The sequence below is a fragment of the Delphinapterus leucas genome, chromosome 14 (assembly GCF_059928025.1).
Source record: "Delphinapterus leucas isolate spDelLeu-1000000601 "Yukka" chromosome 14, BTC_Dleu_Yukka2, whole genome shotgun sequence".
NCBI classification, from domain to species: Eukaryota; Metazoa; Chordata; class Mammalia; order Artiodactyla; family Monodontidae; genus Delphinapterus; species Delphinapterus leucas.
This window is the reverse complement of record NC_143142.1, coordinates 15,952,094-15,968,292: the sequence shown is the minus strand read 5'-3', so window position 1 is coordinate 15,968,292 and position 16,199 is coordinate 15,952,094. Positions and strand designations below refer to the sequence as shown.

The window sequence follows — 16,199 nt, the reverse complement described above, 5'->3', positions numbered from 1 at the left end:
AAATAAATAAATAAATAAATAAATAAATAAATAAATAAATAAAAAATACTTTTTTAAAAAAAGAAAAAAAATTAGAAAATTATTACTAAGTACTTTAGCCATAAAATCACTACTATTTTGTTATGAGCTGTACAAAGTGGAAAAATTGAGATTTCTTATTATTAGTTTCATCGGAAAAGAAGTAGAAATTTATTATTCATTTAGACTTATCACAGCCACTTTTTAAGGGCATCAAATTTACCAGTATCATCTTTTCTAGTTACAATATTGACAGGCCTCCCTCCATATTGACAAAGTCCACGATCGTGTTCCAGAGGCCAAATAACTAAAAAAGACCAGTTTTCCTAAGGCTGCTCAAATATGTGAGTTAAATATTTGCTGCACGTTTGACCTGTGGTAGAAAGCACAAAAAATAAAGGGGATGGAGTGTTCAAACACAGAAAGAAGGTTGGCTGAAAACTGGTTAGCTTTACATGAAGTTGGCAGTACTTTAAAGCCCAAAAGAAACCAGATAAGCACATTTTATGACCCAACAAGTGCATAAAAAGGTATGTACACAAATACATTTCATTCAGTACTATATGTAAAAGCAAATGTACAGAAACAACCTAAAATATGTCCAATGGATGTGGTACATTCATATTTTGAACACTATACAGTTGTTTAAAAGAACAAGATTGATCTAGATGCAGCAGCCTGAACAGAACTCTTGAATATTGGTTGAGTGAAAAACTCATTGGTTGAGTTTATGCTTCTGAATAAAATAAAGTGTATATAATTTACTTTAAAAAAACCTAACAGATGTTAGAGTACATTATAAAGTTACATTAAGACCAGATGGATTTTTAAAAAAGGGTGGGGAGGAGGACACTTCCCTGGTGGTCCAGTGGATAAGACTCCACGCTCCCAATGCAGGTGGCCCAGGTTCGATCCCTAGTTGGGAACTAGATCCCACATGCATGCCACAACTAAGAGTTCGAATGCCACAACTATGAGCCCACATGCTGCAACTAAAAGATCCCACATGCTGCAACAAAGACCTGGTGCAACCAAAATAAATAAATATTTTAAAAAGGAGGGGAGGGGTGTCTTGGCATACAACCAGTTTCAGTGGATACCGCTAGGGAAGAGGAAAGGGGACCAGGACTAGAGGTAGTACTCCAGAGGCCTTGTTCATAGTGTTTCAAGTTTAGAAAGAAAGGAAGGAAAGAAAAAAGTGAACCTAATGTAAATGGAACTGAAGTTGTTTTTTTTTCTTTTTTTTTTTTAACCCAAAAGAAAGTACTGAGCACTACATGGAGCCAATATTTGGTGGCCCGTGCTGCTCAGTATGTTACATGTATCATGACTTTAACAAAATAAGGCAATATACAGCCATTATTGTTTTGTTTAATCTTCACTATAACCCTATGAAGTAGGTATTATTTTATCTGAGCAGGACACTATGGGGCCTTCCTGGGACAGGCCTTCCCCCATATCCTCTGCTTTAGCTCTTCTCTGAAGTACCTAGATAATAGTATTTGATGCAAATTTCCTGAGCTGTTTTGCAGATGTGAAATCAATCCCCCCACCAAATGGAAGATGTTAACTACTTGATGACCATGAGCACATAAGCCCCAGGCCTCCTGGAGCCTAAGGACTGATAACGTTAACCCCTGTGACACCACCCTGTTCCCCCATCATCAGCCAATCAGAGAACTGTGCACGATCTGATCACACACCCTGTGACCCTCCTCCTTCACCTGGCTTTTAAAAATGCTTTGCTGAAACCCTTCAGGGAGTTCTGGGCTTTTAGGGCATGAGCCACCCGTCTCCTTGCATGGTCTTGCAATAAACCTTTCTCTGCTCCAAACTCCAATGTTTCAGTTTGTTTGGGCTCACTGTGCACTGGGCATGCGAGCTTGCATTAACATTATTATGATTTCCATTTTCCAAATAAAGAAATTGAGGCCCAAAGAGGTTAAGCGACTTTCCCAAGGTCAAAAGATGAAGACAGAACCAGGGCTTGGAAAATCTAGCAAGTAGCCCAGAGTTAAGGATAACCTCTAGAAAAAATGAGAAATCTTATTCCTCATTTCAGGAGGCAGATAGATCTTTCAACAAGAACAACCACTCAATCCTCTTGACAACAGCAGGGCTACTATGCCTGTCACCTTTGTATCCAACAGTCCTTCCCACATACCACTGAGGCAGGAGATAGATGGGCTCCAGGCTAGGCATTTACAACTGGCCTCCTGTTCACACCTCATAGGATGAGGAGAAGATGAGCTCCAGGCTGGACATTCATTACCAGTGCCTATTTACATTTCCTGAAGCAAGAGACAAACGGGCTCCAGGACTACATGTTTATGACTGGACTCCTGTCTATATTTCGAGATGTGCATCTCAATATAAAAACCAGCAACAGGGACTTCCCCGGTGGCGCAGTGGTTGAGAGTCCGCCTGCGGATGCAGGGGATACGGGTTCGTGCCTCGGTCCGGGAAGATCCCACATGCCGTGGAGCGGGTGGGCCCGTGAGCCATGGCCGCTGAGCCTGCGCGTCCGGAGCCTATGCTCCGCAACGGGAGGGGCTACAGCAGTGAGAGGCCCGCGTACCGCAAAAAAAAAAAAAAAACCATCAACAGGGTAAATAACCGGACACTGGGCATTTTTATATGGCAGGGACAGACTGGGACTAAACCCTATTAAATGATCCAGAGGTCACACACCTCCCATCCTTGGGGCAAGGGAAACACTACGCATGTGCAAAAGCCTACACAGCGTCAAAAAGGCAGGAGACGCCAGACCATAGTAAGTCCTGCCATCTCCTCCCAGAGGCCTTTGCAGTGGGATCCATCTTAACTTAGAGGTGCGTGCGCACCCAGGGGAGGGTCCAGAAACAAATTAGCCCTGGGGTCAAAACAATACAACTGGCCAAAAAGAAGACAAAGACCCGGAAGACTGACACCTTATAAAGGATTTAAACTTCCCAAAGGCGCTACTCTCTGAGTTCGCCCGTGCATCTTTCCGCATGTACTTTGCTTTTCCAATAAACTTACTTTTCTTTACCTTCTGCCTCCTTGCCTGAATTCTTTCTTGCCAAGGCATGTAAGGACTAGGGACCCAGGCCCTAGCTGCTGGCCCCTGTGGTCCAGTGGTTAGGACTTCCAGTCTGGGAACTAAGATCTTGCTTCCTACTACTGCTCACTGCTGCTTGATGCAAGCTGCCCTTACTACTGCCTGCGTCCGAAATCACCATGGGCTCTGGCTCTGCCAAATGACTCATGGTGCACCACACAATTCACTTTCCTGCCTCTGTGCTGTTGTCTGTGCCTCATCCTGCTTGGGATTCCTTTCCTCCATTCCTGTCTGCCTGGTGAAAATTTATTAATCCTCAAATGTCCCCTTTCCAGTGAGACTCTTTTTGACTCACTCAGATTTCTATGCCTATATCGTATCTCCAATTTAGTAATTCGTATGCATCGCTCTACAGCCAGACTCTCTACAGTAGGTCTTTGATCATTATATTTCTACAAGCTTTAAGCCCAACAATAGTGAGCTCAATAAATTTATATCTACTTATTGAAAATCTCAAAGATGTCCGGCAAAGCCCAACCACATGAAGCAATGTGACATCTGTCCAAGTGTGCGATCCTTAAGATTTTAAAAAATAGGTACTATAATTTCGAGTTCTTACTTTTCTATACTATTCACAAAAGGGGATGGGAGTTTAGAGCACAGAATGAGTTTGCATTTAATCTAAAAAGTCAAAAGTTAAACAGCTCCAAATCTACTACTATGAATTACCAGATCTCTTTATAGGTAAAAGGGGTCCAAAAGGACTAGCAAAGACCTTTTGGCATGCACGTGGGGGCGGAAGGCAGATTCCTGCCTGGGATGTACCTGTTTCACAAGGATTTAATTACTAGGCCTTTACTGGGTAACCAAGTACCTGGAAGTCATAAAGGCTAATGGCAGACACAAATGTGTTTAAAGGGGATAGAGAAGAGGGAGAGGTGGAGGTGGTTCTGGATGGTGGGACTGGGAGGTGCTACTCTCTATTTTCTAATTCTCTTGTAACAAGCATACATTTTTGTCTGTAAAGAAACAGTGAAACACTACAGAGCAGTTAAAAGGAACAAGGTAGATAAGTTACTTATATGTAACGATCTCCTAAAGACTAAACACAAAAACAAGAGACTAAACAATATGTATAATACGCTATCATTTGTGTTTAAAGGCAAGATGTGGGGGGGGGGAGGGGCACGGTCATAACGTACTTGTAAGTGGGTTCTCTAACTCAGGAAGATTACACAAGAAATCATTGCTAACAGCAGTTCCCTCTAAAAAGGGAACTAGGGAATGGGTTCGAATGGAAAGGAGGCAATTCACTGGATATTCTTTCTTTACTCTGAATTTTTTTTTTTACCATGTACATATTTTACTTTTTAAAACAATGTAAGGCTTAAAAAAAGGAAGACAAAAATACTAAAGAATTAATAATCCATCAATCAGTACCTCTAATTACCATCGAAGTCTATATTCATTCTAGTGTACATAAGAAAGCAGTTGAATATATAGCTTAACTGGCTAAAACCAAACTTCTAGCCAACACTTGTCTGCTTTCTTTAATCAGTCTTTGGAAATGTTAAATGCTCTGAGCCCTTTCCCACAGTAAGCCCTTTTTTCAAAGCTCTAACATGTTGACATTTTACAAAAGAGGGACTTACAACTTTTTAAAGCTGGTGTGCCAAGCAAGATTCCATTCACTCCCTTCCCTAGAAGGGCCTGGGTGGAGGTCTTAGGCTAGGATGATGCCTGCCCTCATATTGCTGGATGAGCTTCCTCATCAGCAGAGGCTTAGGTCAGACAAACTACTCAAGGAAAGCATTTCCTCATGATCGGAGCTTCATCACTGGAACAACTAGCCAGAATCAGGTGGCTCCACCATTGCTCTTCTGGCTCCTATCAAAATCCTAAACCTACTCCAAGCTGGTGCATGTTAACTCATCTGACACCATTTGTTTGCTTTATTTAATTAACTTTTTTAAAAGAATCCACATTTTTTTTTTTTTTTTTTTTGGTACGCGGGCCTCTCACTGTTGTAGCCTCTCCGGCTGCGGAGCACAGGCTCCAGACGCGCAGGCTCGGCGGCCATGGCTCACGGGCCTAGTCACTCCGCAGCATGTGGGATCCTCCCAGACCGGGGCATGAACCCGCGTCCCCTGCATCGGCAGGCGGACCCTCAACCACTGCGCCACCAGGGAAGCCCAAGAATCCACATTTTTTAAAGTGAGACTTTATCAGGGATTTTGCTAGGAGAATTTTAAGAAACCAGCCTAAAATAATGATCAGGAGAAAACTGACTAGTACCTTTGATTCCATACTTGTTTCCATTCCTTTTTGGCTGGCTTGCTCTGGCCTCATTATTACTGACATAATTAGTTCTGATGTCCAGCATCTTTCCTTTTCCATGTGATAATTGCTGGGCTGGCAAAGAAACCAGCCAATCCAACAGCAGGTAAGTTCTCAGTCAAGGAGATTGTCCCTGAATCTCAAAAGTATGGCTGGTTTCCTATGGTGCTCAAAACAGGGACAATACTAATTCTACTCTTCAACAATTCATCAGTTGTTTTCATAGTAAAAGAACACCCCCAAAAATGTATTCAAAGGTGGAAAGCGGGAGGGGGGATGAAGGGGGAGGAGACACCACCACCACCAAGACCACAGCAAAAAACCAGTGCCAGGCACCTTCTAATCACAAGTCCCATAAGGAGAGAATAATGAATTAAAAATTAACTTGTCCCTGTGATAACAATAAGAACACGTGAATATCTATATATAACTTATTGCTGATCAACTATAGTCTCCTACCATACAGTCTCTTACCAGTGAGAGGGAAGTGTCTTCTAAAATAAGTTCTTCAAGTTTAAGTGCAATTAGATGTGTTTCAAGTCCTTTAATATGATCCACAACATTCGAAATTAAAGTCTGAAGCCCAGTAACATAGTCTTGGAAACTGGTAAAGACAGGTGGCTGGAAAAAAAGATTTTTAAAAAGTTGAAAGATTATCAAACATATTTCTCCCATGCTATATCACATAAGATATACTAATTTCATGCTATAGCATTACTTAATTCTATTAATAGTAACAGGATGGAACTTCCCTGGAGATCCAGTGGTTAAGACTCTGCACTTCCACAGCAGAGGGCGCGGGGGTTCAATCCCTGGTTGGGGAAATAAGATCCCACATGGTGTGTGGTGTAGTCCCCGCAAAAAAAAATAGTAACAAGGATAGATATAGTTTTGGATATTAAGAGAGTCTCTCAAACCAAGGTAAATTTAATAGCCACCAAATGCTAACTCAGTAATGATGACTTTTTTTCAGTGTGGTTTTATTTCACTCTGGGGAAGTAGAGGTGAAAAAACAAATAAAAAATCTTAGTTGGTCATTATTCAACTTCAGGTTGGGAATCTCCTAGAACACTAAAGGAGATGAGAAGAACCAAGTCTTCATTTCTTCTCTTTATGTCTTTGAGATTTCCTCTAATGTTAATAACAGAAACAGAAATTCTAAACTCTAATGGAAAAAATGATGGGTGACAACAATCAAGAAAATTCTGAAGAAGAGCCGTTATGGGGAACTTGCCCTAATAGATATTAGAGTATATTATAAAGTTACATCAAATCCCAATGGGACTGGCATATAAGTAAACTGACAAAGACTGAAAGAACACAAATCCCAAGATAGAGCAAAGAATATAAAGGAATTTAAATGGTGACCTTTCAAAACAGTGGTTTTCAAGTGGATGAATGGTACTGAATAGCTAGCTAGACATATTGTGAAATATAAAATAAATAAAATAATAAATAACAAAATAAATTCCAGACAGATTTAAATACTTAAATTTTTTAAAAAAATCCATCGACGCACCAGAAGAGGATTTAGGTAGTGGCTTTTGCGATCATAAATTGAAAAGGTCTTTCTAAACATAATACTAACCTAAGAAGAGTTAAAAAAAAATCTTGGGGGAGGGGCAATAGGTGGGTGGGGGAGTGGGAGGTACAAACTACTGGGTTAAGATAGGTTCAATGACGTATTGTACAACATGGGGCATATAGCCAATATTTTGTAATATCTGTAAAAGGAAAGTAACCTTTAAAAATTATACAAGAACTAAAAAAAATTTTTTAATCACCATACATTTGGAAATTATTGAATAGCACCTAAACAAAACAATGGTCAAAGAATAAATCACAAGAAGTATTAGAAAAAAATGTTTGCTATGTCAGATGAAGATATGAAGTACCAAATTTGTGGGATAAACATAAAGTGGTGATTAGCAGCAAATTTGGAGTCCAAATCCCATTAGAAAAAGGATAAAACCATAAAACCCATGATCTAAGCATTAATTCAAAGGAGTTAGGCATGACAAAAAATCTTATTTTTTAAAAACTACTATATTGACAAAAAAATCACTCAAGTTAAAAGACATGTCAAACTGAAAAAAACTGCATCATATATGAAAAAGGATTGTGTTAACACTACTATGTTAAGAGTCTAATAGCTCAAAACATATCAATGGAAAAAATACTACCACCACAATAGGAAACTTGGGCAAAGACAGAAACAGAAAATATATCAAAGAAATCCCAGCAGTGATACAATTTAAAAAACAGATAAACACAAGAAACCTAGCCAATCAACTAGTTAAGGCCAGCTTTTCACTCAAGAAGTCTTCTTTGAAGGTGCAACATCAATAGAATTTTTTTAATGCAAATTGGAAAAAGGAGAGTACCAACGTTTGCCTATCAAATGGGTAAGGATACAGACACACCACACCACTGGGGAATGTAAAAATAGGTATCTCCAGCTTTTTGAAAGTTCGCTTCACGCCACTTAGCTTTCACGAAAGACCTACATTAGTACCTGTTTTGGCTAACCAAAAGAAATCCAAAGAGGATTTTCGCTTTCACAGGAAAAAGGCGGCAAAAAGCGTTTGCAGCAAGCTGTTACAGAAGCAGCGCACACTGTTAGCAGCAAGAGTGGCACCGGAAGTGCCACTCAACATCAAGCCGCCACAGCGGTGAACTATGTCTGCAAGCATCTGTGCTTTATCTCAATTTACTTTGTGCATCCATCGTCCTAAGGTAATTGCTTCTTCCCTTTATGCCACCTGGGCTTACGAAAGGTTTCAAAGGAATGCTATACTTCTGGATAGCAGGGGAAACCTGTATACATAGTAATGTCAGATCTAAGAGATAGCCTAAGGAAATCATATTATAAATTCATCTTGTGTTTGTCCTTTTTTTTTTTTTTTTTTTTTTTTGCAGTACGCGGGCCTCTCACCGCTGTGGCCTCTCCCGCTGCAGAGCACAGGCTCTGGACGCGCAGGCTCAGCAGCCATGGCTCACGGGCCCAGCCGCTCCGCGGCACGTGGGATCCCCCCAGACTGGGGCACAAACCCGCCCCCCCTGCATCGGCAGGCGGACTCTCAACCACTGCGCCACCAGGGAAGCCCTGTCCATATTTTAATAGCAGCACTATTTATAATATTAAAAGAAAATCAGAACTAAACATTCAACAATGAGAATAAGTTATGATATATTAATATAACAGGATAGTACATAACCATTAAAAGTAATGAGATACATCTATATTTGCTGAAATGAAGAGATGTCTAAGATACCCTCCTAAGTGAAAACAAAAACAAATAGCAAAGTTGCAGAACTTTCTATAGAGCATGATTCTGGTTTGTATGCAGTGGCTATCTCTGCTGGGAAAACGGGTGATCTTCACTTTATTCATATATTTAGGTTACACTGACAATCAGAAAAATAGGCGGCTATTCTCATTTTTGGAAATTAGAAAAGCAATAACTACAAAAACTCTCACAAAATTCAAATACCAAAAGCTATCTGACAAGTACTAGGAGTGTAGGTTTTCATTAGAAAAGAAAGTAATCACACAACTCTGATCAATTCTTTCAAACTGCACTCATGGTCTGTTAAATTATCTTGAACAAAGTGAAGGAGAGAAATGAATGAATAGCAACACCCAGGACAAGTGTCAAATCTAAAATTGTTACTGAATTGTGCAGGAAGTTAATATTACTAATAAATCCATCAACGTTTTCAAAGACAATGTTACTATATTCCTACAGTGAACAAAAATCTTCCATTAATAATAAGATAAATTCGAACATTAACAAAACAGCATGCCATTAGAGAATAAATCCTAAACATCTTTCCTTATGAAAAGGATATAAATTATGTTAATGTTTTACACATGCAAAAATTAAATCAATTAAGATGGGAGGAAACTCCAAAATTGAATACAAACAGAAATAGATGAATCTTATTTACATCACACTAATATAATCTGAGTTTTTAATTCCAGTGCTTTTACAGAGTACCTCAACTGTCTACATTCACTGGAACATATTCTAAGGACAAAAAAGAAATGCAAAAATTTGAACTTTATTTAGTGGGTTTGTTATTGGAACTGGTAGTGGAACCAATGTACTAATTCCAAAACTATTTAGTATTTATTGTAAAACAGCAAATGAATAAATATATTGATGCTGTTGGGAACCATGGTTCTTACTCTGAAAAGAAAACTACAAATATGGAATGAGGGAAGGAATGGAAGGAAGAACACTGATATTGGACTAAAACTGGAGGTATCAGTAAGAATTAATTATTTAAAACTCTGTGTGTGTGTGTGTGTGTGTGTGTGTGTGTATGTGTGTGTAAATAAATTTCCTGTCTCTCTTCATGGCCATTAACTAGAAACAGTAAAACTCTAATAGCAATTAGTATACCTAACAACTAGATCTTGGTATTTTGAATACCATTCCCCATAAAGGAACCAGGGCTCATTGAAAAAAATGATTTCAGTTCAGTGGGTGAGTACAAAGTGCTTGGAGCATTTTTGTTGTTTCAAACAGTAAGGGCTCAAAGACCAATGATGTTCAAGGACAGGAACCAGCTTAAAGTGGCTCCCATTAGCCAAATCTGTGCATCCAAAAGAAAATGATGATAATGGTTTACAAGGTAAATTTAAAAAAGAATGAGTCCACAGTGATACTAAAATAGTGATATTAAAAATATACAGCTCTATTTTTACAGAATGCCAGTTAATAAATGATAAATGATTGGTAGAATTTTTTTAAATCACCATTGTGGAACCACCAAAGAAATAAATGATTCATGCAAGTTAGACTAACAATGGATGTTAAAACCAGTGGGTGAAAGGCTGGTGGGGAACAGGATATTCAGAGTCTCAAAGCATCATCTCACAGATTAATTACACGGGGAGGAAAGACACTCTTACAATAAAGAAATCCGGCAGATACTTCCTTTATCAAATAATTAAACCTGAAATTATCAATAATGGGACATAACAACATTAGTGCCTCCTAATTTAATTGCTAAAAAGGACACAGCATCTATGTTTAACCTAAATCTATGGAAACAATTAGCCAAATCCAGACTGTGGGATAGTCTACCAAAAACCTTGCTAGACTTTTCAGTAATTAAGACAAACAAAAGCTAAGGAAGTACGCTTGATGAAAGAAAGGTACAGAGAAATGACAACTAAAAGCTGTGTCAGATCCTTAGTAGGATTCTAGTATTTTGAAAAAGACTATACAGGATGTAACTGGGATAACAGGGAAAAGGTTAATATGGACATTATAATATTATTGTATCAATATTAAATATCTTGAGTATGAAAATATCTTGAGTATTATGGCTTTGTAGGAGACGGCCCCTGTTCTACCCTGGTGTGTTAAGTATCACAGTCTGTACTTTTCTTTCAAATGGTTCAACAAATGGGGGTGGGGGAGGTAGAGAATGAGAGAGAGAGAGAGAGAGAGATAAAGCCAATGTGGCAAATTGTTAACAAGTGGTGAATCTAGGTAAGGATGTCTGGGTGTCATTATACTAGTCTTTCAGCTTTTCTGCAGGTGTATATTTTTTTTTAAAAGCTGGGGAGAAAAAATGAATGCATATTGGGTCCTATGATCTCTTACAAAATGCAGGAAAACAGTGAAAAGAAAAGGCAGCATGCAGCCAGATTGTTACTTGTGTTTTCTCTGTTATTACCATGATGATGCTGGTTTCTTTTTTCTTCTTCTTCTTTTTCTGTAAATTTAATTTGTATGGTCGCAGGACACTCTCACAGTAACTGGACACCCAAAGGATAATAGAAATAGTCTGAAAGAGGAAAAATTGCAAATTCATCAATAAGGATTACACTCAAGATATTAAGAACAAAGATTATGAACTATACAAATTCTATGCAAACAGCTCTTCTATGCAAATCTCTTCAAGTTCTCTTGTAACTCTCCACTCTCTAATTTCTACAATCACCACACTGAACCAGGTCTTCTTCATCTCCCACTCAGAATACTGTCTTTATTCTTTCTTCTGGCTCTCCCAGCTCTAAACTCATCCTCTACTCCAGTGGTCCCCAACCTTTTTGGCACCAGGGACTGGTTTCGTGGAAGACAATTTTTCCATGGACGGGGGGATGGTTTGGCGATGATTCAGGCTCATTACGTTTATTGTGCACTTTACTTCTATTATAATTACACTGTAATATATAATGAAATAATTATACAACTCAACATAATGCAGAATCAGTGGGAGCCCTGAGCTTGTTTGTTCACTTGATAGGGTTTTGATATGAGTCTGCAAGCAACTGATTTATTATGGTCTCTGTGCAGTCAAACCTCTCTGCTCATGATAATCTGTATTTGCAGCCACTCCCCAGTGCTAGTATCACTGCCTCAGCTCCACTTCAGATCATCAGGCATTTAGATTCTCATGAGGAGCACGCAACCTAGATCCCTCGCATGCACAGTTCACAGTAGGGATCGCGCTCCTATGAGAATCTAATGCCGCTGCTGATCTGACAGGAGGCAGAGCTCAGGCGGTAATGCAAGTGATGGGGAGCAGTTGTAAACACAGACGAAGCTTCGCTCACCTGCTGCTCACCTCCTGCTGTACGGCCCAGTTCCTAACAGTCTGTTAACAGGCTGGTTAACAGTCCATGGCCCGGGGGTTCAGGACACCTGCTCTACTCAGTCCAATTTTCTTTCACTTCCTTGCAGGAGATGGGGATCCATTAACATCCTTTTCACTGAAGTGAAAAGTCCAAATTCCTAGGTATGGAATCCAAAGGTTCTGTAAAATATGCCTCTCCCCACCCACCTCTCCATCCAGGTAAGATACTGCCTCACCTGCAAACCTTAAATTGTGTATGAAGAAATCTCCCCAGTTGGTCGGCACATATTCTCCTTTGAATTAAGTTAGGTGTTTACACGTCTTCACCTATGCTACAGTGTATTCATGTACACATATACATGCAATTATTTCTCATTCACTCATTAAGTATCTCTTAGGCACTTAAAATGTCACCAAAACAGAGAATATTGCCTTCAGGAAGCTTACAGACTAGTAGAAAAAGAAAGTAAATAAACATGTGACAAAATAAACGGAAAAAAGATAATGGATTATGAGTGTTTGTGATCCTTCTCTCTCTCTCTGGCTAAAAGAAAAAAAGTGTTTTGCTACATCAGCTCCTGGATTCTCTTTCATAATGCAGAATCTCAGCAATTAGTGAACAGCAGCAACAAATTTAGAAAGCTGGCAGAATTAACTTAAACTACATAATAGTTGAGTCAAAAAGGAAAATGAACAGAAGAGAGCTAGATTTGCAGTGAATCTGGGGAATCTTTAGAGATTTGTAAAGCAAATTTCAAGAAGTTTTACCCTAACATTATGAATGAAATTCTCCTGATACCCTTGGAAGGAATTAGTTCAGAAAATTGAAATTGCTTTTCAATTAACAAAAGGTGGGAGTGAAGGGTTAAATTACAGGCATAAGGTGCCTATTACCTGTTCATTTTTGAAAAATTAATCCTGCATACAATTAAGAAAAACTGAGTTTTTCACAAAGAGAACAAAAACATACCTCAACCAAGAAGACTAGATTTTCTAAAAGAGTAGGATGTGTTTTCAAGTTACCATCTTTAACTTCTAAGAGATCACCTTTATATTTACTAAAGACATCTGAAAACAGAAAAATAGTTTACAGTTTTAGTCAGCTTTTGTTTCAATGTTATTTTTAGGAACACAATGCACAATCTAATAAAGAATAAGCAAATATAAAGACTTAATCCAGAAAGCTCCCCCACCCCAATGAAACAAACACCAAAGAATATCTGTTTTAAGCTCTTTATTTTATTTAAGTTTATTTTATTTTATTTATTTATTGTTTTTGGCTGCATTGGGTCTTTGTTGCTGCCCTCAGGCTTTCTCTAGTTGTGGCAAGCGGGGACTACTCTTCCTTGCGGTGCGCAGGCTTCTCATTGCAGTGGCTTCTCTTGTAGTGGAGCACAGGCTCTAGGCGCGTGGGTTTCAGTAGTTGTGGCACGTGGGCTCAGTAGCTGTGGCTCGTGGGCCCTAGAGCGCAGGCTCAGCAGTTGTGGCTCATGGACTTAGCTGCTCCGCAGCATGTGGGATCTTCCTGGACCAGGGCTTGAACCCGTGTCCCCTGCATTGGCAGGCAGACTCCCAACCACTGTGCCACCAGGGAAGCCCTATTTTAAGCTCTTTAAAAAGCCACACGACTACTGCTCTATTGTCTTCAAAACATAAAAGGCAGACTTATAAATTATATATTCTAGGGTCTAAACACCAGCTACGGGGACTTCCCTGGTGGTCCAGTGGTTAAGACTCCACACTTCCAGTGCAGGTGGCCTGGGTTAATCCATGGTCAGGGAACTAGATCCCACATGCACACCGCAATTAAGAGTTCACATGCCACAACTAAGGAAGCCCACGTGCTGCAACTAAGGAGCCTGTGAGCTGCAACTAAGGAGGCTGCCTGCCGCAACTAAGACCCAGCGCAACCAAATAAATAAATAAATAATTTTTAAAAAATAAATAAAATAAAATATGGGATAACTGTTTAAAAAATAAACACCAGCTACACCTTTCCAGAGATAGGCCATTGGCACAATAAAAATAAGACTTCAAGTGGATGGTTTAAAAGAACTTGTGCCATTATAGACTAAAAGACCAATGTGCATGGTAGAAATGCACCTTCATAACAAATACCAGGTTTTATTCTCATAATCCTGATCATCTTTTAATTCTCAGTCTTCATTTGAGCAACAAAATAAAAGACTTTTTAGGCTCCTAAAAAGAAAGACCCTTATAGATTTAAAATGCACAATAATCTATAATGGAAAAGAATCTGAAGCTGTACACCTGAAACTAAAACAGTATTGTAAATCAACTATAGTTAAATAAAATAATAATAATTTTTTTAAGTATTTGAGAGAGTTAAAAGAAAATGCATATGTATATTCTTTACCAAATAATTTCATTGCTAGGAATTTAACCCCAAGGAAATACTCAAATAAGTACCCAAACAATTGTGTTCCAAGATATTTATGTCATCATTGTTATGCATAATATATTATGTACTCAGAGCATATAAATAAATCTGGTACACTGATACAATACTGTGGAATATTATGCAGCCCTTAAAACAAATGGGGTGTGTATATAACTGACATGGTAAAATGTCCAAGATAACAAATAATTAAAGCCAGAAAAGCATGTATTATACCTTTTCATATACTTTTTTAAAAAATCACTACTATGTATTTCCATACACACATATATGACTGTTTAGGTGGTATGCAGAAATACAGACTGCAAAGTGCCAACAGCACGTACCTACTTACTTCTGCAGGAATGGGGCTGGGAAAGGGGAAAAGACCATACACACTTGTGTACTGTTTTACAATAGGTGTCTACTACTTTTGTAATCAAAACTTTTTAAAGTTAGAAACAAAGTCTTTAAAAATACCAAAAACGTGTGTATTATTATTTTTCAAAACCTCTTGCAAGTTTCTATGAAAAAATGAGCTATTGTCAGACAATCAGATACAATATGGGAATCCACAGTAAGACCACTTACCTTTTAACTGTTCTAGTAAAGACTTAAGACTATTCTCTACTCGCTCCTGGATCTCCATTGTATCCTCTAAAATTGAAACACAATGAAAAACTTTCAATTCAATTTTTAGTAAGATAAAGAAGTAAGACCAATACCTGGAAGCATAGGCAAGGACATTTTGTTTTCTCTTAAGACCCACAGGCCTCTAAATTCCATTACTGAGAGAAAGATGAAGGACAGGAAAAGGAGAAAAGGAAAGAGAAAGGGAAAGAAAAAAGGCAAAGAAAGGTATTAATTACTGTTCTGCCAAAAGCACTACCTAAGATTCTCTAGGAGGACCAGAAATCTATGTGTTTCAAATACTCTAAATGACAGGATCCACAAGCCTTATGACTTGTGAAAAACAAAACACAAACAAAAAAACATGACCTATATGGTATTTGTGACTCTCGCTGGGTTGACAGCTTAGAAAAAAATCTTTTCTCTACAAAGTTTAGGCCTTCTTCTTTCTTTTTTTAAATATTTATTTATTTATTTTGGCCGCACCAGGTCTTTGTTGTGGCATGTGGGATCTTTAGTTGCAGCATGCAGACTTCTTAGTTGTGGCATGCAAACTCTTAGTTGCGGCATGCATGCGGGATCTAGTTCCCCAACCAGGGATCAAACCCCAGCCCCCTGCATTGGGAGCGCAAAGCCTTACCCACTGGACCACCAGGGAAGTCCCTAGGCCTTCATTTTTAAGTAAAGAATTTAATCTGATGCAAATGAAGTTATTTATAAAACAGAAACAGACTCATAGACATAGAAAACAAATTTATGGTTATCAAAGGGGAATGAGGGAGGGATAAATTAGGAGTTTGGGATTAGCAGATACAAACTACTAGACATAAAACAGATAAACAACAAGGTCCTACTGCATAGCACAGGGAACTATATTCAGTATCCTATCATAAACCAGAATGGAAAAGAATATGAAAATACATGTATATATATACAGGTATAACTGAATCACTTTGCTGTACAACAGAAACTAACATAACATTGTAAATCAACTATACTTCAATTTAAAAAAAATTTTTAAATGAATGAATGAAAAGAATTCAACTTGAAATCCAACAATATTTCAACAAATCAAGGATTTCTTCAACTTTTGGCCCTAAAAAATGATTTTAAATATGGAACAGACTTAAAACAAAAGTGGGAAAATGAGGGAAAGGGAGTGAGCAGCATTTAGAGGTA

At 38.5% G+C, this 16,199-nt stretch overlaps 1 protein-coding gene across 3 annotated transcripts in view; it reads right to left on the bottom strand.

Moving 5' to 3' along the window:
• NAA25 (N-alpha-acetyltransferase 25, NatB auxiliary subunit) overlaps nt 1–16,199 on the bottom strand; it is a 76,062-nt gene that overhangs the window by 5,730 nt on the left and 54,133 nt on the right. For all 3 annotated transcript variants that reach the window (XM_089894542.1, XM_022550661.2, XM_089894543.1), the window contains 4 exons: nt 14,982–15,047; nt 12,963–13,060; nt 11,090–11,200; nt 5,870–6,016 (listed from right to left, as the gene is read on the bottom strand). In XM_089894542.1, the coding sequence (XP_089750668.1) occupies nt 5,870–6,016; nt 11,090–11,200; nt 12,963–13,060; nt 14,982–15,047 (422 nt within the window). The remainder of the gene's footprint in view (nt 1–5,869; nt 6,017–11,089; nt 11,201–12,962; nt 13,061–14,981; nt 15,048–16,199) is intronic.